Raw genomic sequence first — 26,138 nt, 5'->3', positions numbered from 1 at the left:
CCTGGTGTTCTGTGGTTTAGGGCTGGATTTCAAAATCAATGCTAGAGGTGGGAATAACAAGCACATACTGAATCTGAAAGAACAAATTTCAGAAGCGCAGATGTGACGTAAACGCTGTGCGACTCATGCTGTCGGTTGTAGCCAATTTCTTTTTCACAAACAATCCTGCCAAGTCATGCCTGCTTGTTGGTCGAGATTGGACAGGATATCACAGTCGCCCCAGTCCAGGCCCACGTTGTTGGTGCTCGGTGGTCTGGAACCAGGCTCGCACGGCGCTCCTTCGGGCTACACAAGACACGTGCATCCAGTCCAACCATCGTCAACCACCACCGCCCGTTTACACCGTGGGCCAGAAGGTTTGGCTCGTGTGTAGGTTCCTGCCAGTGAAGACTGGAACGACTAAGCTCACCCCCCGGTTTGCGAGCCCGTTTGAGATCGCCATGGTGGCAACTCCTGTGGCCGTGTGGCTCAAACTCCCTCAACATTTCCGCATCCATCCCACGTTCCATGTCCCCCAGGTCAAACCAATTTCCTCGGGTCCTTTGCCCCCCCTCCCCGTTCCGCCCCCTCTTCCACCTCTGTTGATCAATGGGGACCCTGCGTACTGCGTGAGGTGCCTGTTGGATGTCCACCGCCGTGGCAGGGGGCTTCAGTACCTCGTGGACCGGGAGGGCTATGGTCCTGAGTAGCGCTCCTGGGTCCCGTTCCGGTGGGTGCCGTCTCGGGCTCTCATCCGGGCTTTCCACCGAGCCCATCCGAGGCTCTCCGTTGGACGCCAGGTGGTGCCCGTGGTAGGGAGGGTCCTGTTAGGGCCTCTGCCCCTCCTTCCTGAACCCTGCCTCAGGTGAGGGGAGTTTGCCTGATTACAGGTTGGATGACAGCCAGCTTTAAAAGCCCAACAGACACACCACCACGTCGCCCAGTCAACTTGTCTGGTTTCTCCGTCAGTCATTTCTCACATCCCTAGTATACACATATTTGATTTTGACCACCGGCTCACAGTATCTTTTCATTGCTTCCAGGACCTGATCAGCCCGCCCCTCGTAGGATACCTCCACCTACCCAGTGAACTGTCAACACGTCTATCCTCAGCTGACAGCTACATACGTTGGCATCCACAGTGCTTACCACAACCACTCTCTCAAAACTTGAAACCTAAATAAAAAACGTAACATTTCCCCCACTCGTGTCTTTCCACATTGTCTACGTTGGGACCCTCAGCCACTGGTTCCGCGATCCCAAACAAAACTGCTTTTGGCCTAAAATACTACGAGATTATAAAATTACGAGGAACATTTTGAATATTACGAGATTAATGTTGTTGTATTACTTCTATTTACGTTACGTTACGTTAACCTGAGGTTGGTTGGTTTCGCAGACACCGATGTCCGGCAACGTCTGTGTGAACACAAAACTGCTTTTGTCGACAGGGGTCGCGTGAGCCAGGCGTTTTCACGTGACAGTTTTACTTTGTGGGGAACGCAGCATAATGTTTTAAACAGCTTCAAAAGCTCCCTTCTTATATCACCATGAAGGATGCAATGTCTTTCTCTTTGATAAAAGCATTTTTCCATCCATTATGGCTTAAGGTCACCAGAACATCAGTCTGAGTACAGTCACCCTTTTCCTGTGGGTAACTAAAATTTTCTCCATTCACCTCGAGTGTTTTTGTGACTGTGTGTTCATGCTGAGGTCTAAGCAACAGCAAATGTTTTCTTCTTCCTAGAATATGGGACATGAAGACTGAAAGGAGTACAGATGGGAAAGCAGTGTGTGGGTCTGCTGTGGTTACTGATGCACATCTAAGGGTGACCTTGGAGGTCTGAGGATGAAGGCTGAGTGACATTTTCAGATGACAAGAAGAGAACAACTGCCTGTCATATGCCACTGTGATCCACTGATCCAGGTGCATTTGATCACTGTTCCATGGAACAGGTTATGTAGAAGAATTTTCCAAGAATGTTGTAAATATTTTTCACATAATTACAACTAGTCCTTTTGGCTTAGCTGTAAACACAAAAAAATATTACGTTACTTGGGATGCTCTTTAAAAAAAAAAAAAAAAAAAAAGTGTCAAAGACAGCAGTCTTGGCAATGGTTAGTCATTTTTCTGTCAGAATTAATTTAATAAAATGTTAGTATTTTGAATGGGTAAACTACAAGACTCTTTGTTTAAATGCTTAAAGAAACTCATTTAACCACACAATAGCTAATAATTACGCATTTACAAAAATTCAGAATACACAAATGGAGAATGAGATATCAATGGCAGGAATAAAATGATGTGCAATAATCTGAGGCCAACAATGCCAGTCCCAAACAATAAGATTTACAATTAGGTTCTCATTATAGCAAAAGAAAGAATTTTTGTACTTTGTAAGATCATGGTTGGGGCTTAAAAGATATATTTCAGGCTTTCTCATGCATCTGTTTACTGAGCTTCAAACAGTGAATTTATATACTCACACAGTGGGATGTGTCTCAATTAATTATAAGAGCTGTGTTCCCCTTATCATTGATAAAGCAGACATTTTTTAAATGATCTCCATTCATGATCCCAAGTTAATTACTGAACAGTTTGAAAATTTACATGTGTTTACCCTTTTCATGGTTCATTAGGACAATTTCCAGATGCAAGTCACAGCTCATTAAACTCATAATCAAAACCATTTTAGGTGTGATAAAATGATTGAAAAACAGCTACAGTATATGTATTTGAAGGTAGGTGAATCAAAGCGGTCGGGAGAATAAATAATGAAAAAAGTATTATGTACTCTTGGAAAAAAAAGTCCATGTTTATATGTGTATATGTTTATATGCATTCTAAGGGATAGTTTACATGGTGACTCTCCGAGAAGACGATAAACTTAATTCGAACATTCAAACAATGTTGCAATTCCACATGAAAACGATGTAGTATTCATGCCAGGCCCTAGGGGACAGTGCAAATTTACAAGGTGACAGCTAATGATGCACTTTGACCCCACCAATGTTCCTCAGCCCGGAAAAAAAATATGCCCGCCCACTCGAAGCGATGGCATTTTTCTTTTGTTCAAAAAGGCACAAAAACATTCAACATATTTAATTTAAAAATATTATTAAAACAGTACATTAAAGCCGACATTCCGCCATATTTGCTGTTTTTAATGTTTAGTAGCACCGCTGCGCATGCCCAATGCGACGTGTACGAGTGCTGACGTTATCGACGCGGTGTCACGCCGCGGAAGCCTTTGATATGAATGCGGAGATAGCCCCCCTCAATCCCCCGCAATCGAATTTTTCCACTTGGGAGGCAGGATTCAGAATTTTTCGTCTTCCCCTTCAGTCTTCGCCGACACCATATGCACACGAGGCAACTCCGCAACACAGTCATTGCGTATTCGTGTCGCAGAGTCGCCATGTAAACTGCCCCTAAGAAAGTGACTCCAACATGAGCTATGATCTCATAGATTTGCATGTGCATATCACCTAGAGCAGGGGTGCTCATTACGTTGATCGTGATCTACCAGTCGATCGCAACGCTAGTGTGGGTAGATCGTGGCATCGAAAGAAGATTTTATAAAATATTTTTATGTTTATGTATGTTTTTGTATGTTTTTTTTCTTGTGTGTGTACATAGTTAACGTACAAAATTAATTATTTTGTGTGAGCAACATATATGGTTATACAACCCCCGCCCCTATTAAGGTAGATCGTGGGGGTTGTCTCCTTAAAAAGTAAATCTTGGAGCAAAAAACAATGAGCAACCCTGATCTACAGCTTTGGAGCTTTGTGCAAAAATGAAAGTTCTTCTCAGTTTAAAACAAAGAGAAACATTGTGCTTGTTTTTATGTGTTTTTTTTATATTTTTTTTTATTACATCAAAAAATAATCCTTGACGTTTTTACATGAGAGCATTTAACAGCTACAGACAGTGCAAGTCTAAGTACGGTTGTGTGCGGGATTTGGTAGTCCTAACTAATGTCTTGCAAAATGCACAGAAAAGACTCACCTATTTTGTAACCAGCTGTGTGTTAGAGCCATAAATCTGAATGTGTTTCTCAGGTGTCATTACGACTAAAATTGCGATAAACTTTATAAATGTAAATGTGATTAAATAGATTAATAGGCAGTTTTTACTCACAAAGGATTATTAGTTGTGCCATTGGATTCAAAACTACTACTACGCAAGAAAAAGGAACTTTTGCAAACAAACAAAAAAAGAAATCAAAACCTTTAATAATTGCAAGTAAAATCAATATTTTTGAGATTATTTGAAGAAAAAAACACCTTTATGAAAAGAATAATTTTACAATGCAAACAACAAAAAATCTCTTGCTCAGAAATACTTGTGTTTGAACTCGTTTTTGGGCTGCCATCATAATTAAATGGCTGTCAGAGATTCAATGCTACCTTCGGACTAGCACTGGTTCTCCTAATTTTTTGCACTTCACTACATTTTGTTGAAATTATCTCTGTATGTAACAAAGAGGAAGAAACGTTTTGCATCATGTTAGGCCGCAGAAGGTAGTTCGCTGCGTACATTGGGTAATGTAGCTGCTTTTCCGAGCTAAAGCCGCAAAGAGAATCGCCCGGGCTCTCGGGACAAGGCCAGGTGGCAGTGGCAGTGCTAAAACATTGACAATTCTCAGTTGATTGTCAGTTCAAGACAAATAAAACACGTTGAGCAATCATCATTTCCGCCTCCTTTTTTCTCCGGATAACTGTCGTGCGTGACACATGATGTGCCAAATGTGTCGACTGCATTGATCTATATGCGATTTGTAATCACATTGTTCGGTCTAAACGTTCCAAAAAACATTCTAAAAAAACAAAGTCTACAGAGCTTCTCTTGGGCACACTGCCCTGAGTCACGTGGCTATCTTTTCTTCTGCTCGTGTTATCGGTTAGAACCTCTAAATGACTGTTTCGCTTAGCTTTGGGTTAATTGGACAACCCTAGTGACAGGAAGGCCACCCAGCCAGAAAAAAATTGCTTCAATTACAAATGCTCATGTCCAAGTTGATTATCTTAACAGGGGACCCTGAAGGATAAAGACGTGGGCAGCCGACCCTGCAGTTCAGTGAGGAAAAATATATATAAAAGGAGGAACTACAGACAGTGTGGGCTATTGTAAGATTCTCTTTCTTTAACGATGTAATTACCTTTTTCCGTTTCATTATGATTTCACTATTGTTATTTCCTGCAGTTACATGTCACTTAAATTAATACACAAACACATGAATTTCCATGTTCCTCCAAAGATCACAAATACTTTGAAATTATATATCGTTTATGCTTATCCTTTATTTCTTCAATAAAAAAACATACCGTACTGTAAATTCACAATGGTCTCTTATTTTAGTATTTAATGATCAACCCAGGTACATATAATGTATCAAATTAGTTTTTTGACGTCTTTCTTACAGTTTTTAAGACAGACACGAATGCATGACGGATCTATGTGTTCTGATGACCTGTACTGATGACGTGTATGCTAAGCCTGGGCAATTTGACAAAAATTGTTATCGCGATAAAAATTTTCTTATCCATCGATGTGGATAATTATCACGATAACTTTTTCTTTCAATAGGAAGTCTGATTTTTGCCACTAAAGGTATGCTGACAAAACCAGATGTTGCTTTAACCAACCTTTAATGTCAGAGCAAAGATGCATGCATGGTGACAAACTAATTTTGATTTACACTCAGCAACATGTTAAAGCCTTTTGTGCATTAAGTCTTAAGGTGACAATGTCAACAAAATTAATAGCCAAAAGAAATGTTCTCTTTCAAAAATGTGACAAATAAACCCGCAAGACAGCTATTGCTTTAAAGGTTACGGGCCAGAAAAAAAGTCAGTATCAGGCTATAATGCTTCTCTGTGACAGGTCACAATGTTCCACTCCTGTATTGAATACCCTCTCAGAGCTAGCATTCATGTCGCATCAGCGCTCGCCCCCCTCCGGTGTTTGAGTGGTGTAAGTGCAGTTTAAATATATCGACTTGTATCGAAACTTATTATTTCTGTTGACAAAAATTATGTAATGATAATTATTGTTATCGTTTTATCACCCAGGGTTAGTAAATGATGTGTTTTCTAACTATACGCACACTTGAAGATGTATATCCAGTTATTACCAAGATTTTAAAGAAGCCTGATTCTGATTTTAAGAAATAAGATCCAATGTCATTTTAACTACCAGTAATTTTCAGACTATAAACCGCTACTTTTTTCTCCCACTTTGAACCCTGCAGCATATAATCCAGTGCAGTATTGCTCCAGCGAGGGTCGGTGCGTCCCGTCCCTGTGCATTGAGCTGACCATATGGACCAGGTTTTTTCAAGGCTGGCTTTTCCCAGCTGCTCTGCGTCCTCCATGGCGATTCCGTGTTGTTGAAGGTCGCCCTCTATGATGTTGCGCCATCGGATGCAGGGCTTTCCTCGTGGTCGTCTCCAGCCTGCGGCCTTTGGGTCAAACTGGAGGATGACTCGTGGAGGGTGGTCTAGAGGCAGATGAGGGGCAAGGCCGAACCAGGGGGTGCGGTGTTGTGCAATCAAGGAAGAGGCTCAAACAGGGTCTAAGCACTTCATTGGGAACTCACTTGGGCCACCAATGTTGATGTTCTCGAGGGTCTATGAGCTCTGCTATCAAAGCCATCGATTCAGGGGCCATGTTTCTGAGCCATAAAGCAGGATGGAAAGTAGGACGGAGTTGTAAATCGGAAGCTTCATCTTGCGTAAAATGGTCTGGTGCCACAAGAGTGGTTTCCAGAGAGACTGCAGAGCGGATGCTGCCAGGGCTCGTCTGTGAATCATCTCTGGAATTGTCATTAAGAATAAAGGTGACGTCGTGTGGTGGACTTTGGTTGACAACCTGGTGGAATTGGTCGAAGAACACGTCCTTCACATCATCATCAGCGACATCCGTGGGGGCACGGACGACAATCACTGTCATCTCCCTCTGGTGGTGGAGGAAGCGGGCAGACAGTAGTCTGGCGCTTAGCGGAGTCCAGCTGATGACGGCCCTCTGCATGGCTTTTGGAATGACAAGCGCCACACCACAAAGGCTGGTTCAACTTTCGGGGCCACTCCAGATGTAACAATAGTTGCCTGCTGTTATTTTGTCATTGCCTTGCCATCGCATTTCACAAAGCGCTGCTATGGTGATGTCATGACGACAGAGCTCTCGGGACAGCAGGGTGGCAGCTCCCGGACGAAGGAGTGTCTGGACATTCCATGTGGCAACATGGCTCCTACGATGAAAGTTACGTTGGTCGGGGGTAGGCTGGGGCAGTTCCCGTGTTGGTTAAACTGGCTTCTTTCTCTGGTTAGTTTCGTGACAAAGGGTTTCCAGCATTTCCCCTACATTTGAAATATTGTGGCGGGCCGCCACACCAAAATAAAAGCCACCACAGCTTGCAAATGAGTTTTTTTTTTCCCCGTAAGATTTAAAGAACCACTGTTTTATAATTTGTATAATTCAACATGACGTCTAAATGTATATATGAAGCTCATTTGTACGCACAATTTGCCATTAGTCGTCTGAAATGGTAGATAAAATAAAAATTGTTCCTTTTCACATTTTATTTTGAAAAGCACATCAGTTCTACTGAAAGCTTGCGGCTGGTACGTCGGCTCGTCACAGAGATGGAAATCGGAAGAAAAACCCACAGAAAGGCATTTGAAGTTAATGAACGCATTTCTGGTTTAAGACTGTGAAAACGACCTTAATGTACTGACATTGACGTAACGTTAAAGTTCTTTATGGGGTGTTTTTGACCCGAATCATCGCGTCCTACTCCTAGCATAGCATTTGACATCACTCATCGCCGTTCAGAAGAGTATTTTGAAGTACAGTATTTTGGAAAGAGAAAAGTTCCTGAGGATGAGGATCCATTAAAAAAATGACCATTATGGTTACGATGATCTAGACCGTCACGTTCCGAAATGTTTAATTAGCGTCTGAGGCTAACTAAATATTTCGGAACTCTCATGCTCCCAGGTGCTCTTCGGTTGCGATAGTATTAGCTCTCACATTCGTGGGAGTAGAAATAACCAAATGGGTATAGCAAGCGTTGTATTTTAATGTTGAGATAACCTTTTCAAAAACTGAATGAGAAGAGCTCGCACGTGGAGACCCATATCAGGAGGGCACACAGTCCAGGGTAGCAAAAAAGACAAACAGGAAATCCAGCTGGGACCCAACATGGACCAAAATGGCAAAGTTCAAGCTGTGGCTGTACCACAAAAATCAAGGTGAGTGTATAAAAAAATCGTGCACCTATTGTTTTGAATAATCATAATTGTATTATTTTACCTTAAATTCTGATTTTGAAAAAGGTTCATTGTCTATAACCTGGCTGTTTAGAATCGTGCACCTATTGTTTTGAATAATCATAATTGTATTATTTTATCTTAAATTCTGATTTTGAAAAAGGTTCATTGTCTATAACCTGGCATAATCCTTATAAAAAAAAATTACAAAACAGATGGTGTATTTGCATTTGAAGCAGTATTTTTCATCTCATTAAACAAATTATTATAGAATTTGTACTAACAGTCAGAAAAGTAACTTCCACAAAGACACTTCCGTTTGAAATGAAGTTGGATTGGCTAATGTAAATGTTAACATATTTGATTTAAATCCAAATGGGTAATCCATTGAATGTGTTTCAGAATATGGATCAGGTCAGCATGATGTCAAAGATGGCATCACAGACTGATGAATGGGGAGTGCTGCTGACGGCAACCGTCGGCCATTGCGTTGACAGTGCCCATCTCAACAGTGAACTGTGAGATTTTTCTTCAATGAACAGACTGAGACATTTGGTCAACTGTACATTGTACAGAACTGTACAATGTAAGTTTGAGATGCTTGAGTGTCTTCATTTCCTAGATCTCATTTTTCACTAATTCCTGTGTAGGTGAAGACAGACTTGAGGAACAGGGGGAACGTCTTGCAGCACGCCTCACGTTGACTATAAATGGACAACCTATTGTTGTTTCCCCTGCCACTCCCTCCCCTCTTTTTTTTCCAGGAAAATCAAGTGTTTCCAGGCAGGAGGCAAACTTTGCAAATAGATCTTAGTTATGGTTCTTGGAAAAAAAAAAAAATGTTGTTAAAAAAAAATCTTATTTATCATGATATGAAAAACTCGGCGCGGCACAACATGATGGGGTTGTCCGACTCCGATGCGGCACACCACCACCACATCTTCAAAAAATCCTAGGGGAAGCCCTGGTTTCTCCTTGGCAAGTTGTTAGGCCTCTGCAGGATAGTCGTTTGTGGGGCTGCCACCTCACAGCATACTGACACGCAGGGGTCTTTGTCTGTCTGGAACCTACCCTGGAGACCAGCCGACCTTGGGTGACGCTACCAGGAGCAAGCTCCCGACTAAATCGTTCTGCAGAGTCATTGGAACACACAACCACCCTCCCCACATAAAGGCCAGACCTGTTTAAAGGGTATCTGCGTGTCTTTTGGTGTAAATATCCCAGTGTAAAATATCGACCCATTCAGTTATAGTCCAGCGCACCCTATACTGTACATGAACAAAAGTGGTATTCATGTACTTTTGTAACACTTCCACTACTAGTAAACAATTCTTGATCGTAGAGCTTCTGAAAGCTCTTCTGTTTGAGGCAATGTTCACATAAAGCAATGCCTCTTTAAAACAGCTAGCACCTGGTGTATTTTATTGTCCAGGGCAGCTTTAACCAACACATCCTATCTCATCAAATTGAGCGGAACCCAGGTTGGCTGACTCCTGTCTCCAGTTAGCTTTTGGAGAAGCAAATTAGCCTAGGGGTTCACATACTTTGTCCACCCTGCACTATAACTGTTTACATATTGTATTGAATAAAATCATGAAAACGAAACAAATAAATAGAATTTCATACTGTAGTAGTTTAAACAGACCGTGTGGTCTAGTGATATGACTTTGTTGAAGTTGTCCACTGCCCCACTGTTTGGGAAGACCAGCCGGAAGCTCCGGCTAAAATCCATCAACCTCGGTAACAAGCTGGAAAAGGTAAGACTTGTATTTGAGCTGAAAACGTGACCAAATATTTGCGTGCACAATGCCAACGCCCAGATCTGCACTGGACATAGAGTTCAACTCAATCAGTTATTCAAGCCATCAACTGTCTTAAGCACTGCAAGATCATTGGAGCACATCAACAGGTAAGTGCCGATCTCAGATGGGGGACATCTCCAAAGAAGTGGTCTTGAGCTTCAGAGAAGGAGAGGAAAGAACTACTGATCTCAGAAGTGGTGAAGGAGGAGGATGATCGGTACAAGATCAAAACTGTGTCCATACAACAGCAATGAAGATGGACCACCTGGGAGGCGTGGTTGACAGGGCAGTAACGTGGGTGGACATGAGGAGAATGCCTCAACCTCAGGCTCAGCTTCCTCATTCGGGCCAACTATGACACATTCATTAGTCCACAGAACCTATATCGTTGGCACAGCTCCAAAGACGCTTGACTGCTCTGCGAGTGCCAGAATCCCAGCCTGAAACATATTCTGACAGGGCAGCGTTGGCACTTCCACCCAGCGCTTCCTCTGATCACTCGGAATCACTGGCTCATAAGGAAGGAAGATCACAAATGACCGGAGGAGGAGCAGGGATGTTTTTGGCTCTGGCTTTGAAGAAAAGACAAGGCGTGGGGAAAGGAAGGGTCTTAGGGTCGGCTGTGGGGAGCGTTGGCTGGTCCACCACCTAGAGGTGGTAAGGGGTTAAAGGAGTTAAACACCAGTGAAGGCGGGCCCCCATCTGACGACCCTGGAGCCGACCTATTGGCACCGGCGGCGGTGCATCAAGCAGACATGCTCAGCAGACAACTGTCTGTGCCCTAAAAAGATTTTTTACAAGTGTAATCCGTGGATTGCATTCAGCTGCTGCTTGTTTTACCAGAAACCTCATTGGTTAAACTGTCTGAGCTCGAGCGGTAGGAACAAAAACTAGGACCCAGAGCAGCGATTAAGGACCAGTTTGGAGACCCCTGGTGTAGATCCTCAGCCTGGAGGGTTGCATTTCAGAGAGGTCAATGATCAAAGATGGCTATGCCATTCTTGGATTATGCAGGCTGTATGACGAGCAGACTGAAGGGGTTAGACTGGGGGTCGGCAACCTGTGTTTTAAGAGCCGCTTGCAGCGCTTTAGCGCTGCCCTAGTGGCTCCCTGCAGCATTTTCAAAAATGTTTGAAAAAGATGTGGGAGGCAAATATATTTTTTTGTTTTGATATGTTTTCTGTAGGAGTACAAAAATGACACAAATTCTTAATATTTTCTAATGCTGTAAAAATGTGCAGAATAAATATCAAATTTCAAAATTTTTGTCAACGAAGATTTGCCAGGCAGGTGGCTATTGTAAAGAAACTGGCGGCTGTGTGATGGGGCATGGCCATTCCAACACTTAAACATGGTAGTGGCATTGTAATGATCTGGGGCTGCTTTATACAAGCAGACCAGGAGAAGCTCATCCATGCACTTCATTGGTCTATAAGTCAGTGAATTGTTTAAGTTCTTAAACAAATCCTAATACAACAAATAAATCAATTAAAATAATTACATATAAAGGTCTTTCTTTATTGCCTTTGCTACTTTAGGACGAGTTGCTATGATTAACAGAACAAGGATTTCTGATGACATCTACCACAGCATTTGTGGGGTTATTGTCAAGCTATCAATTTAAGCACTCAAAAGAAGAGAGAAATGGCACTTTGTATAAAAATGTTTTATTTATTTATTTATGTATTTATTAAAAAAAAAAAAAAAAAAGGTCTCTACAAACTAAAGTCTTTCATTTACTTTAAATTGTTGGGATTGTTATCAGCAGGTGGAAGTTTTGGCCACAATGCATCGTTTAGAAAAATCAAATTTTGATGGTCTAGTAGTTTTCATGTAATCTTGTTGACAAATGACTAGAAGGGGATGAAAACATTTCTTCAATAAGCTAAGGTAATAACCACAACTGCACACCTAAAAGCAACAGTATGAAATGAGCCATGTAAAAACATGGCTCAGAAAAACCATTAAAAATGAAATACTGTGTTTCACATCATAGTTTATAGCTCCTATTCAAATAGTACTGAGTTTGGTCCGTCACAATTTACACGCATATAGTGAAAGCTCCGTCTGTTCACTGGCGCTTTTGCCTTTGTGTCACTTCCAATCCCGACAGAGCTTGCTTGGGTAGTGCACAGACACACATGTCCCGTTAATTTCAGGACTATGGTGCCTGACAGCAACTTCCAGGTAAAAGAAAAAACTTTTTTTTGTAATTGTTTGCTGCTCTTCCCAATGAAAGTGTTTTTCTTTTATTCATTGTTTTCCTGCCTTATACTGTCTCAGCCTGTCCTTAGTAAAGAGTTTATTAGGGCAGCCTGATGCCACTCAATTAGTTAATTTTCTATGCACATTATTCTATTGATTACAAAACCTCGATCAAAATTGCTGCCAAGAAGAAGAATAAACAACACCATTTTGCTTGACATTATCAGGTATTTATTTATTGATATTTCCATTATTTTTTTTTAAAAAGTTTGCAGGTGTAGTAGTAATAGCAGTGTATAACCTGACAGTAAAATAGTTAGGGATTATAATACTGTTGTAATTTCCAGAAAAAAAGGGCATATTCATTGCATTAAATTTAAGTTTCATATCTCCCAACACTGCGCTAGTCTTCCTGAAAATATTGTTGAGAAGGAAAAAAAAACGAGTTCATAGGGATCATTTAATTTAGTTGTCATCATACAACCTTGAAGTTGCCCCATTTAAGCTTACTGGACAAAAGGTTGTGAGGCACACTGCTGCAAATGATTTGCATTCCATTATTAGAGGCTTGGAGGAGGGTAGGAATCACAGCAGGTGAGCTAATCTGATCTCACACTGTAATGAGGATAAAGATCTTATTAATAGGCACAGTCTTGTCTTTTGGGGCTTAATAACGGGGCTGCAAGCATCTTTCACTGAAAAGATGCCCTAAAAATATGTCTCATATAATTCCTGTTTTTGCAGAAATATAATATACATTTTAAATGCATGGCACTTACACATCACAAAATGTCCTTAGCTCCCCTTTTGTTGAATTCAGTTATGTCCATCATCACTCAATTCTATATTCAGCAGCGTTTTATTGCAGTGCTGAGGAGAAAGATGCTGCAATCAAACACCAGCAGAGACACAATTAATTAATAAGAGTCACACCTAAAGAGTCTTTTTCCTTGCCCTCATTGTACTTCTTGGAAATCGATTTGAGTCTCTCCATGCTGCCACTGTGTCTGACAGATGTTGTTTTGCTCCACAATGCTCACAAGGCAAGCAGTCACAATATCTGAAGCCGAATTGAGACTGGCCAGATAAGATGCCTCTGACTGCCTGTTAGAGTTCAGGAATAGATAAAAATAAAATAAAATAAAATAATATAAAAATAATACATTTTATTTGTGTTCTAGTGCAGCATTTTCTTTCAGGTAACGATCATTCTTGATTCAGCTCAAGCTCTGTGCAGACGCACTCTTCCGAGCTCCCACGAGCAACTTATCTCAACCGATAAGCGCTCAGGGCCAACTCAGGGCCAGCAAGCTCGACTCCCAGTATGGCTCCAAAGAATTTGAAATCTGGAGACTTGGATGAAATAAAATCCTCCATACAGAAATCGGAGGTCTCCTTGACTGGCTTGATTCAAAGCCAGAATCAAGAAAATCAAAGGAGAAATCAAGAAATCTTCAGAGACCTCCAGTTAATGCGTGCTGAAAACGAGAAACTCAAGCAGGCGGTCGAGGAGAGAGATGTTCGCATCAAAAGGCCTGAAATTTTGGCTGACGATCTCGACCAGTGCCGACGCGCAAATGAGCTCATCATTTCGGCATTACAACTGACGCCTAGCCCAGGTGATACAGTGGCGCAACTGGCAATCGCTAAGCCAGGGGTGGGCAAACTATTCCACAAAGGGCCGCAGTGGGTGCGGGTTTTTGTTGCAACCCATTAAGAGGACACTTTTTCACCAATCTGCTGTTTTAAAAGTGTAATCAGTCGATTGCAGTCAGGTGCTTCTCATTTCTGCTGAAACCGCATTGGTTAAACTATCTGTGCTGGGTCAGTTGGAACAAAGACCAGGACCCACTGCGGCCCTCGAGGACCAGTTTGCCCACCCTTGCGCTAAGCTGAAAGAGTATGGAATAAACATGGAACCGCTGGACATCCGTCGCTGCTTTCTGCTCCCATCTGGGGGGAGAGGACCGGCGACGGTGCTCATGAAGCTGGCAGACAACAAGACCAAGACTGCCCTGCTTAACCAGCACCGCCACCTGAAAGGGTTGAAGATTTTTTTGAATGACAACTTGACTCGCCGAAATGCCGAAATTGCAAGAAAAGCACGTCAACTCAAGAAAGCTGGGAAAATAGCCAACACCTGGGTCTCGGACTGCAGGATCCTTATCAAGATGCAAGATATGAAGATTAACGCTATAAGGAGTCTCGATGAGCTGACCCCACTCGAAAATTCATGATGACATCTGAAACCACACTTCGATTAAAACTGGATGAACAGATTGAAGAGTGCCATGATGACCCAAATGATTAGCTTGATCCGGACCACAACTTCTACAATAGCATGTTGGATAACTGTAAATACTACACAACGGACCAGTATAACAACTCCGTGGATGTGGACGGTAAGCTGAAACCTATCAACGGCAGGAGTCTCTACAAGAATTTTGAACACATTAAGGATTATCTACTAAAGATAACAAAGGCTCTGACTTTAATTTGCACGGATATAACATGGCACAAATGAATCAAGCATCTAAGGGGGGTGGGGGTGTTGCCTTGTTTGTTAATGAAAATTTTAAGTTTGAAATCCTACATGACATGTCAATGAGGATTGACAATCTCCTGGAATGTATTACAATTGAGCTCCTTATCCCCAATTGTAAAAACATAATTATCTGATGTGTCTACCGAGCTCCTGATTCAAATGTCCAGCTTACTGAGTATATGGAAAAGATACTGTTTAAAACGAATAATAAGTCTGTCTTTTGTTGTGGAGACATTAATCTTGTGATAAAATATGTACAACATGTTGTTTGATTTTTCCTCATACATTCATGTCTGATGAAACTGTTACAGTGATCTTTGTGTGCGGCAATTTTTGCCACCATGTACAGTACACCTTAGGAATGTACCCTTTAAAGAGACTTATAAGAAAAGCATTTTGAGTCGCTACTCACACCAGCTGTGATAACACACAACACTTTTGCCACACACATAGCCACAACAAAATGTTCCCACAACAAATAGATGCTAGAATGTCAGGGACAATGACAAAGCCATAACCTTGTACGCCCTGAAACTCAGACCACTAATCTTGTGCACGAGACTGCTGTGTGATCAACAACCGCAATGGAGCTGCTTGACTGGACGCTGAGTTATTGTAAACCCAGATTGTTGATTGTGTTATTGTACAGTTTGTGGCCATGTGATGTATGTAACTGTACCATGTCTGATTGTGTGTCTTTAGCTGTATGGGGGGACTTGAAACTGATAAGCATATGCTTCCTCCCATCTGCCTTTGTCTTTTTCTTCGGTTCTTTCTTCCTTCGGGCAAATCATATCACATTTTGTAATTGTCAATGATTGTCAATGATACCGATGATGATGACAATAAATATTTCATTTATTCATTCAAAAGGCCAAGGATTTGTGTGGATTTTTATTTAGCATGTTAAAATCAGAATAGGATCATGAACTGAAATGCATCAGGCAGTTACAGTGGTACTTCTACTTACGACATTAATTGGTTCTGAAAGTACTCTTGTATCCCGAAAATTCCATTGTGAGGCAATGTCCTCTTTCACGAGATCGATCGTGCCTATCGCCCATCTCCCTCTTCATGACATAAAAATGTAAGCTGACCTTTTCTCTAATGTGCTACTAATGTAGTGGACCGTGTTTGGGCTTAAAAAAACTCTTCAGGAGACAAAAACGCGAAACTTGCGACTAACAACAGCCCAATAACACTGTCGCGCTTATCACGTCATCATACTGCTACATCCAAATTGAAACGTCATCAACAACAGGCAGGGGCGGACTGGGACTAAAAAGCAGCCCTGGACTTTGACTCAGCCCAGCCCACAAGAAACGCTATACGAAGGGAAACAGACCCCCTAGGGGTGTCCGGGAGCATACCGCCCAACCCTCGGGGAGAATTTTTTTTTTTTTTTTTTTTTACATTTTATTGTAAAATGCATCAATTTCTTGCACTTTAAGAGAAAATGAAGACAATATGTCTAGACTGTCACTGTCTGACTTGGGGCGCTCAAAGTACTGCAAGGCTGAACTGGAGTTGGGTTCATTTTCTGTACTAGCTCTATGATAGACCTGAATAAACAAATGAAAATGTATTTTTCAAAGCAAGTTTTATGTATTCGGGCAAATTCCACATTCTGAAACTGTCAATGATTATGATGATGATGACAGTAAATTCATTCATTCATTCATTCATGTATCCAATTGATTATAATATATCTCTATATATCTCTGTCTATAAAACGATTTCATTGTTTATGCCATAATTCAGTGGTCTCCAAACTATTCCACATAGAGCCGCAGCGGGCACAGGATTTCATTCCAACAAAACAAGACAACACCTCTGCACCAATCTGGTGTCTTACAAGTGTAATCAGTTGATTGCAGTCAGGTGCTGCTTGTTTTAGCAGAAACTTCATTGGTTAAACTGTCGGTACTCGATCGGTTGAAAGAAAAACCAGGCCCCGCAGTGGCCCTTGAGGACCGGTTTGGAGACCCCTGCCATAATTAATCTTGCCATACAAATAATAAATTTCAATGAAAATACAATAAACATTTCAAGACAAATCCTGTATACATAACCTTCATTGGAAAGTATTAACCAAAAAACAAAACGATATATAAATGATTAAAAATATATATCAATTTAACTACCTAAACTTTAAAGTAAAACCATTCATTTTATTAATATTTTGTTATATTTCTTCTGAATTAATATTGCTGCTGCGTGTGCATACATTGTTTTACAGCTATAATATTTTTCTTAGGAGAGTGATAGTAGGACTAGCATATTATAACTTGACACGATTGCAAATGGGTACATCGACTCGCTGTCACTAACCCTTTAATTGTCATTTATTTCATTTAAAATGTACCTACCTTGTGGATAATAATTGCCAGTATACCGAGCAAGTGACCCTCTTCATCCCTTTTTACTTGCTCTGCGCTTGTCTGGGGAACTTCCCTCTCGAACTTCCACCAGCTTATCATTACCTCCTCCCTCTATTTTTCTCTCTCCCTGCACCGGCTGCACGTCAGAGCGGCTGCCCCCTCTCACCATCGCCGGGGCTGTGCTGCTGTTACCCAACGTGGCCGTTGCAGCCAGACTGCTGCTTGCGAAAATATTTGTCAACTTATGACATTTTAATGCTTCGCTCTCCAGTTTCTTTAATTTTTTTCTTCCCTAACCTTCTCCGCGCCACCCTTCTCTTTTCTTTTTTGGCCACCACCATCCATATTGGGCATTAACGCTCGTCGCCATTTTGCTTCCACAAGGAACCAATGAAGGCAACTTTGTGCTTCTTTCGTTCTTCTATCGGACTGGCGATGAACAGCCAGGCGCATTGCTGCCACCTGTCGGATTGGATGCAAACTGTAGATAATCAGAGGCTAGGGGGGACAAAAACAGTGATGTATAATGAATGGCGGCCGCCGGCCGTCCAGGGCACCGGCCGTTCTGTGATCCTCCAGAACCCACAGATTACCAGTCCGCCCCTGACAACAGGCCAATAGGAGAGCAGAATCCCATTGCTGAATGATGATCTGAAAGATTATGAGCAATAGGGCAGGATCTTATGGCGTGACATTTAAAAGCAGAAAGCAGGAAGTAAAATGGTACCTCGACAAACGATCGCTTTGACACATGGTCTTTTCGACATTTGACGTAAAAATTGATTCGCCATTTGTTTCAACATCCGACAACATGCTCAGAATACGACGACATGACAGCGCTGCAGACAGACGCACGGCGGATTTTCTCGTGAGAGAAATCAACACAGGTTCGAAGAAAATTAGAGCAGGTGGTGAAACAAAGAAAAAGGTTACCATTGAAATGAAGATGGAAATGATAGAAAAATTTGAGCGTGGGGTGCGCATCCGTGAACTGGCTCAACAATATGGCCGTAGAATGTACGAGCTACGATCTCCACGGTCCTCCTCCGACCTCCATTCGCCACTCTTTATAAGTTAAGGTGACAATTATTATTGTGGCAACACTGACAAAGAAATCCCCAGCTTCGTCAGGTTTTTATCTTTTTTTTTAAGAATTTGTGCAACACAACACGCCTACTATCCGCCGCAGTTGATGGTGTTCTTAGCAAAACATTGAATGAGAAAGTAAAATATCAACCGCACCTCTCCCTCTCTCTGTCACGTCAGCGACGCGGTGCATTCAGGAACAGCAAGCAAAACACATCCGCCACATCAGAACCCGCTTTGTTACATTATTACAGGAATTATTATTATTTTTTACTTCATTATTCCTTTTTTTATTAATAACTTGTTTTGCTATGTGTAATAACCATTTGTAATAGTACCACCAGTATTTAGTGTAGGTTTTTGGGCTGTGGAACGAATAATTGGAATTATAATGTATTCTTATTCTTATGGGAAAATCCTGCTCGACATACGACCATTTCGACTTACAAATCGTTGTCCTGGAATGAATTAACTTCGTATGAAGAGGTACCACTATACATTCGCATCATTTACTGCATTGTATAGGATTTTTGCCTCTTGTAACCTGAAATTTCGTTCTTAACCAAGGGCAATATTTTCCAGTTGGTGTGTCGTTACCTGAAAAATTACGTTTGCAGAGATGTTCGTAAGCGGAGGTACCACTGTATTTGTTCATAACTGTTTTTAATTGTGATTAAATTGTGCCTTTTCCTTTATGTTTGCAAGAAAACATTAGCATTTGTCTAATTAATTTTAACTTATTAGTACCTTACAGAGTCTTGTGATGTTTCTTTGTTAGGATCTTCCAACTAGGAGCAGTACAATAAAACGCCACAGTGGCAAAACTGTTATAAATGCTAAATTTAACTAGACACTGATTTTATGCGGTTAATCCAGGTGTATATTTATCGCATAAACCTTCTCGCATAAAGCAGCTTAACCATGTGATTTAAGGCCTTTTGGCTTCAACCAAATAATAATTAGGCAGCTCATATTTTATTTTTTGTGTGTGTCAAGTGATTATCCACACGGTTATAAATTTAAACCAACTGCATTGCCAAGACATTAAAATTAAATATGTTGCAAAATAAACTAAACTACACAGACATATACAGACTTGCAGTTCTTATTATGTGGTTCATTACTTCAAAGTGATCCATCAATTTTTTGGGCATTATTGCGCTCATCCTTGACAATGTTAAATGTCAATTTTATAACAATGGGGACACAAAATGAATGTTCCCTATTGAAATTCATGGAAATAAGATTAATCTGTTACAGCCCTAGCGCAACTTGGTATCAAGTTGAAAACAAATACAGTACAGTAGATTTTTTAAAAATACACTTAGTATGAGAAAATAACACATTGTTTGTAAGAATAACACTGAGCAAAAGCTTAGCTTTTAGCCAATAATAGCAACACATTGTATAACACTAATGCTATCATCAGTATACGCTTACAACTTTGTTAAAAAGCGGTGTTGAATCTTTGAACATGTGATAAATTAAAAATTTAAAAATCCACTAACTACAGTAGTAATAAAGGATTTGCATGGAGCTGCAGGAACGTGCATCGATATACCAAATGTCCGTCAAACACGAACACTATTCTCATTTATTATTCCTTAAATACAATTTTAGAATACTGTGTTTAGACTGGGTGCACCGATAAAATAATGCAAAAAATTATTTTGGCTTTAGCTCTATTTAAAGTGCCTGCGACAGCAAAAAAAAAAAAAAAAAATCCCAAATAGCATTATTGTGTGAATTAGAATCATATTTTGAGACGATTCCACTATATACAACAATTTGGCAAAGTGCAGATAACGAGAAAATAGTCTTTTCATCTGCCGTTTAACCCTGCCTGTCATTATAGCGCTCTTACGTCCCCAGCTGGAGGATGACGACGGCAGGGTCACGATTTCTTCTGATTTAGAATTCAGTTAATTTGGGGGGAATTATTGAGAACGAGAAAAATGTGACAATATCATTGTTTCAATCTCTCTACTCCAATATTTTTACATGATATTATTTTTATCTAATTATTTTTCCCCAAATGCTACATAAATGGTATGGTCATGATAAATAACGGTCTTGTGCTAAATGGAAAATCAAATATTAAAAATGCATTTATTCAGTACGACATGGCAAAATTACTCCATAATGGTCAAAACTATCGACTTCTTGCACTTCCCAAACAATATTCTATGCCACAGGAGTTTCTCCGGTTTTTGTCATTTCCCTGCCCCGGCTTCGGTGGTGCAGCAACAAAACCCTGCAGCGCAGGTGGTTGACGTGATGCGAAAAATAAACATATCAATCTGCAAAATCAGCTGAATCTGCAGTCCATCTGTATGCTATAAAGCCATGCTGTACTGTGAGATGCTGACCCAGGTGACGTCACATTCTCATTCCTCCTCAAAACAAAAAGTTATTTTTCTTCATGGTGCAGGATTAAAAAAAGATTGATTTATATTTTTGTTTCTTTCCATGACAAAATCATGGAATTCTTACAGGGACTGTAGACTTTGTATACGTACTGGTTGACAAGCAATTTCAGTCAAATACTTTACAGTCACTTTGTTGGTACATCAATAAGCTGCGGTACTTTAAGGATTTTTGCGAGGCTCTTTGCCCTCACATGCACTCGAGAGAAAAATGGGGGCACACTTATAAAATGGGTGTATGAGGAAGAGCTCCTTTCATATCCACTTCTGTAATGATTTAGTGAAGGTTCTCAGTCATCTGTGTCATGATTACCGAAGAAAAGAAGAAAGGAAAGAGTGAGATGGCAGAACTAAAACTCTTGGATGAGAGTATCTGAAAACCAGACAAGGTGCTCCTGTTCAGGGACAAATAATTTAGTTATGACTTCCGAGTGTGCACATAATAATATAATAATGACTATGAGAGTTCTCATCTATTAGTAAAGTAATGATTTCTGACGACTTGTGGGTCGGGAAAACTGTCAAGTTAGATCACTGGTATGTTGGCTGACATGATGCGCGGCTCCAATGGTCTCTTGTTGCTTCTTGTCAAGTTCATTCAGCTCTGGTGTTAATGCAATTCTGTCTAATGAGGATAATCCCTCAAATTAGCCCTCTATTGTTAGCATTGATTTTATCGCATTTTTATTTTCTTATCAGACTATACTGTTGTCAAAATGTTCTACTGATGAAGCTCAAAGACATTAGAGTAGGATTATAGATAATTGCAGAGAAAGAAATCAAAGGAAATTTAAAATGCTTCACTTGCAGTGAAAGAAGCAGTTTTACTCTTTTTTTGCTTTGATGCACAGACACTGTTTAACTCACTGTCCTGCGTAGTCGTTTAGGGAAAATAAAGGCATTATCTGGTATTACCGCTTAACACAAATGTTTTGAATTTTCTGTTCCACATGTCCTACTAGATTTTCAGTTGTGTAGTCATATTAATATTTTATTTGTCTCCATGACTTCTGTATTCCCATGGAAGGAGAAATAGCATTAACAAAAGCAGCAACTTTCCAAATTCTCAGTTTGGAATTAGCAATAGCCCAAACAAAAATAAACACTTTTCACTCTATATAGAGAACTGTAATGATTTGACTCTTAAATCATTTGGTGCAGCTGGAGCACATTTGCACAGCTTGCTGCTCTGATCACAATAATGTGTTATAATGAGAACAGAACAAACCTTCGCTTTGCAACCAGAGCAATATGTTGTAACAAACTGCTTTTTGCACTATTTAGCATATCATCAGACAAATTGTGATGACTATTCCCACTTAAAAGTAAGGGAAGCCCCACACTGTATTCTTTGAGAAACAGTGGCTTCTCGTTAGTCTTATTTAATAACATTTACAACTTGTGTATTCAAACCAGACAGACAGTAGGTCATAAATAGTTAAAGCAGGCTGCTTTGGCCTAAGAATTCAGTGAAACACATCACTGCCTCAGATGAGCCATCATTAAGCAGCTTCCCCGTTTCCAGCAGCCTCCAGACTGTCAGGCCGCAGGGGAACATTTACACAGCGAGAATGACTTGTTTGGATGACCACCCACCACCACCACCCTCGCTGTCGCCATAGGCAAAATGGGAGGGATGATTAATCCTGTGGTTAGCATGTTTAACGATGAAAGGAAAGAGGAAGCGTCCATGCGATGTGAGGAAGGTGAGAAAGGAAAGTCACAACGTTGTGATACATATGGGGCTACTGATCGTCATTGGAGCAATAATTTTGTAAGTAACAGGCCTGATTGCTGTAATGCTCCCATTGAAACTATTATCTTTCATGACTATTATTATATATGTCATAAAATGGAGCCTGGTATGACTCTTATTAAGATAGATTATTATCCAGATTTACTTATGATTCACTTCACTAACTTTTAATTGTGCTACAAAGATGTACCCTTGCTGTGAGGTGGAATTATTTGATGCTTCATTAATATAGACAGTACAATTTTCAGTTTTTTTCTCACATTAACAGCCACACATTTTTTTTAACCTTGCCAACTCTGCAAAAACTAAAGGTGCAATACTAATCAAGGTAACAAGGCATCTATCACTTAACTTTGGCATACTGTTCATTAACAATAAGATAGATTTTGACTTACATTTGTACACTTTCTGGATGTTCTTGATCTCCCCACTACCTGACCCTCCGCAGCCATCTTCATCATCACAGTCACCGCTGTAATGTCCTTCTGCATCTCCGCTTCCTGTTTCAATTTGGTCCAAAGTTCCCAGTTTAGGAATGGATTTTCCCTGAAGCAGCTATAGGTACAAGCATAGATACATATTCGTAGGTAAATTCATTCACCTCATATTGTCTTCTTTACATGAATCCATGAGTTTCTACAAAGGTTAATGTTTTCTACAAGTAAACACCCAAAAAATATTGTCTTTCTAGTGTCAACTTAACTTTAAATAATAGAAAGCAGAAGCCCTAATTGTTTCTTTTAAAATAGGCAGGAAAAATGATGTGTCAAAGCATAGTATAGCCACAATGCTTTTCAAATGAGGTGCAGTAGGGTATCATTTACTGTGTTTTCACCATAAGTTAGGAGATGGCATACATTATGTATTTCACGTTGTTGGCAAATATTTCCGTTCAAATGTCATATAGCATTTAGTTATTGTAGGTTCCAAAACGTAAAAAGCACCAGCTCGTCGCTCTCTTTGTTCATTTTCCTCACAAGCACGCTGGACAGCGACAAAAAAGACTCTCACTGCTCGTATTGAGTTCGTTCCTTTAATATAACAAAAAGCGACACCACAGAGCGATATCCAAAACGTAAACAAAAGAACAAAACTGAGAGAATAATTAGGAAACGAAAAATTATCCACTTTGAACGTTACATAGAGAGAAATAGAAAATTATCGAGAGAGTGGAGAGAAATGTCAAAAAACTCTTCCACACAAAGTTCCTTCCGCATATATCGTCAAACATGACGTCACAAGCTTGTTTTATGGAACTAAAATGGATAAATCACAATTAACATGAATAATTAACTAAACGATTATTTAGGCTCCTACAGTTATGGGACATTTTCTATTTCATTATCACGAAGACATAACTCAATAGCTCACAATGAAAATGTTAACAAAAAATGCTGAATTATTCCTTTTAATCTATCGTTTTCATCTAGTCTTCATATCGCAGCTTTCATTTCACTCCTCTATTATAATTGTAATTAGGGTTGGGCATCGTTTCAATTCGAACGGTTCCGGTTCCGATTAAGCCTGTCGCGATATGCAATAATTCCATTTATCGCACGGTAAATGAAAATGAAGGTGGTAATTTTCCCGCTGCGATTTATTGCCTCACATGCGTGCACGCGCGCGCAAGCGGCAGATGTACGGCAGACGTGCTGTTAAAAGTTCGGCTTCCTTATTACCAACAGCGCAATATGCTGTGACGAGAATTCACTCTGTTTTATTGACTTCTAGTAGGTTCGTTTTTATACATTTCAGTTTGTGTGACCATCATTCAACGGGGAGAGGCGGAACCGAGCGCACTGTCGGCGTACAGCAATGAGCGAGCAAAGTTAGGAAGACAAAAATGGATGGAAAATGCAGATTTCCAAGCCAAACATCACAGTCCCAGTGTGGGAATATTTTGATTTTAAACCAAATGAAAATGGCGAGGCAACCAAAAAAGGATGAACCACTCAGCAGAATGTGTTTGGAGGTTTTTTCAACAAAGAGGGCCAACACAACCAATCGACATGCTCATTTGAAACACTATCACCCTCTTTAGTTTTCACTGCTTGGTAAGAAAACTGCATCGCAACAAGCGGAGCCTTCCTCGTCACGGCAATCGAAATTTACAGAGGTAATCGCTTGATTTGAGAAATATAAACCAGATTGTGCAAAATGGCTTTCCCTCACGGAAAGTGTAGTCCCCTACATTGTTGAAGAAATGAGACCGTTGTTTGACACTTTCTAGGATCATACTGCGGGTCTTAATGTACGAATCCGTTTTTTTTCATGTTTTTCCGACTCAAGCGAAGAATTAACTTGACGGTCTGAACGTGACAAGTCGCATAGAAGTGGACCATTTCAAATCCGATCTGGGTCACTTTCGTATGTGGTCTAAATCCGATCTGGGACACATTTTTCCAGAATGTGGCTGGAGGTCTGAACTTTCAAGTCTCCTGAATCAGAATTCATGCAGCAATGATGTCAGCAAAGTGAAAGCGGCAGGCAGGACGGGAGCGATGTAGCTGTGCATTAGCTTCTAGCTTAAACTCTGCTTTTATGCAGAAGCAGGCTTGACCACAGTCATAAAAAAATAAATGAAGAAAAGGATAAGCCTGACAATTTTCGATTTTTAGTCTATGCGCCGAATGAGCAATATTTCAGTATTGCTTACATGGCCGAGACGGTGCAAACTGGCACACCCACGTCATGTCATGCACACAAGTCAAGGCTTATGTGCTTGCGTGTATCCGTTCTATCAGTCCATATAAACTTTGAATAAAACACTAATTGGGGATTATTGATGTCTGTTATTTGCGTCCTCTTTTTGGAAATCAAAATCTGATCACGACATACAGCTAGCATGTGTAATTTGATTGATTTGATGTAATTTTGATGCTTCTGCGCATGCAGGTCACTTTGCTGACTCTCCGACTGCGAACTAGTGTGCACGTGTGATACTTGAACGGGCTCCCTGGACAAAGGCAGTCTGAACGGGCACGCCAAAAAAAACAGACATAACACAAAATCGGATTTGTGCATTAAAAGACCTGCAGTATGAACCTAGCCTTAGTGAAGCCAAATTTTTGTTATTGCTACTTAATTAATGTATTTTTCTCTTGTTGTTAAAGTACAATTGTTTGTGTTACTACAACCTTATACCTCTGTGCCTAAATGCTTAAGTTATTGAAGTGCAATTTTATTTTTTCTTAAAAAAGACATGTCATTTAATCTGTGTTTCTGTGCAGGATTGATATTGAGTAAACTTTTATTACGTTTAAATGGGTGTACTTAATATTACTTAATATTATTAATATATACTGTATTCTTACTGTGTCATTGTAAATTGGTTAAAAAAAAATGGGGGGGGGGGGGCGCGCAATAATATCGCATATCGCCATAATTTATGAGAGAATTTATCACCCACTAAAATTTGTTATCGCAACAGGCCTAGTTCCGATCCTGATACACGTTTCGATTCCGGTTCCAAACGATTCTCAATTCAGATTATTTTAATAGGCAGGGTAAAAAAAATTGCATAGTTTATATTCATTTCTTCTCAATTATTTTTTAAATTATATGAACTTTCAATTAACTATGAATTTCTCATAGGGTTATTTTTAACTTGTATATAAATATCAGTCTTTAAACTTGAATATGATGAAGTTTCTTCCCACAGGAGGGCACTTTCAGAAAGATG

At 40.3% G+C, this 26,138-nt stretch overlaps 1 protein-coding gene across 2 annotated transcripts in view; it reads right to left on the bottom strand.

Annotated features, from left to right (window-relative positions):
* Nucleotides 1-26,138, bottom strand: part of gpc5a (glypican 5a) — a 206,854-nt gene that overhangs the window by 45,547 nt on the left and 135,169 nt on the right. For both annotated transcript variants that reach the window (XM_057831213.1, XM_057831224.1), the window contains exon 8: nucleotides 22,852-23,011. In XM_057831213.1, the coding sequence (XP_057687196.1) occupies nucleotides 22,852-23,011 (160 nt within the window). The remainder of the gene's footprint in view (nucleotides 1-22,851; nucleotides 23,012-26,138) is intronic.

Source organism: Corythoichthys intestinalis, chromosome 1, assembly GCF_030265065.1.
Source record: "Corythoichthys intestinalis isolate RoL2023-P3 chromosome 1, ASM3026506v1, whole genome shotgun sequence".
NCBI lineage: Eukaryota > Metazoa > Chordata > Actinopteri > Syngnathiformes > Syngnathidae > Corythoichthys > Corythoichthys intestinalis.
The sequence above is the reverse complement of the archived record's forward strand: the minus strand, read 5'-3'. Positions and strand labels throughout refer to the sequence as shown.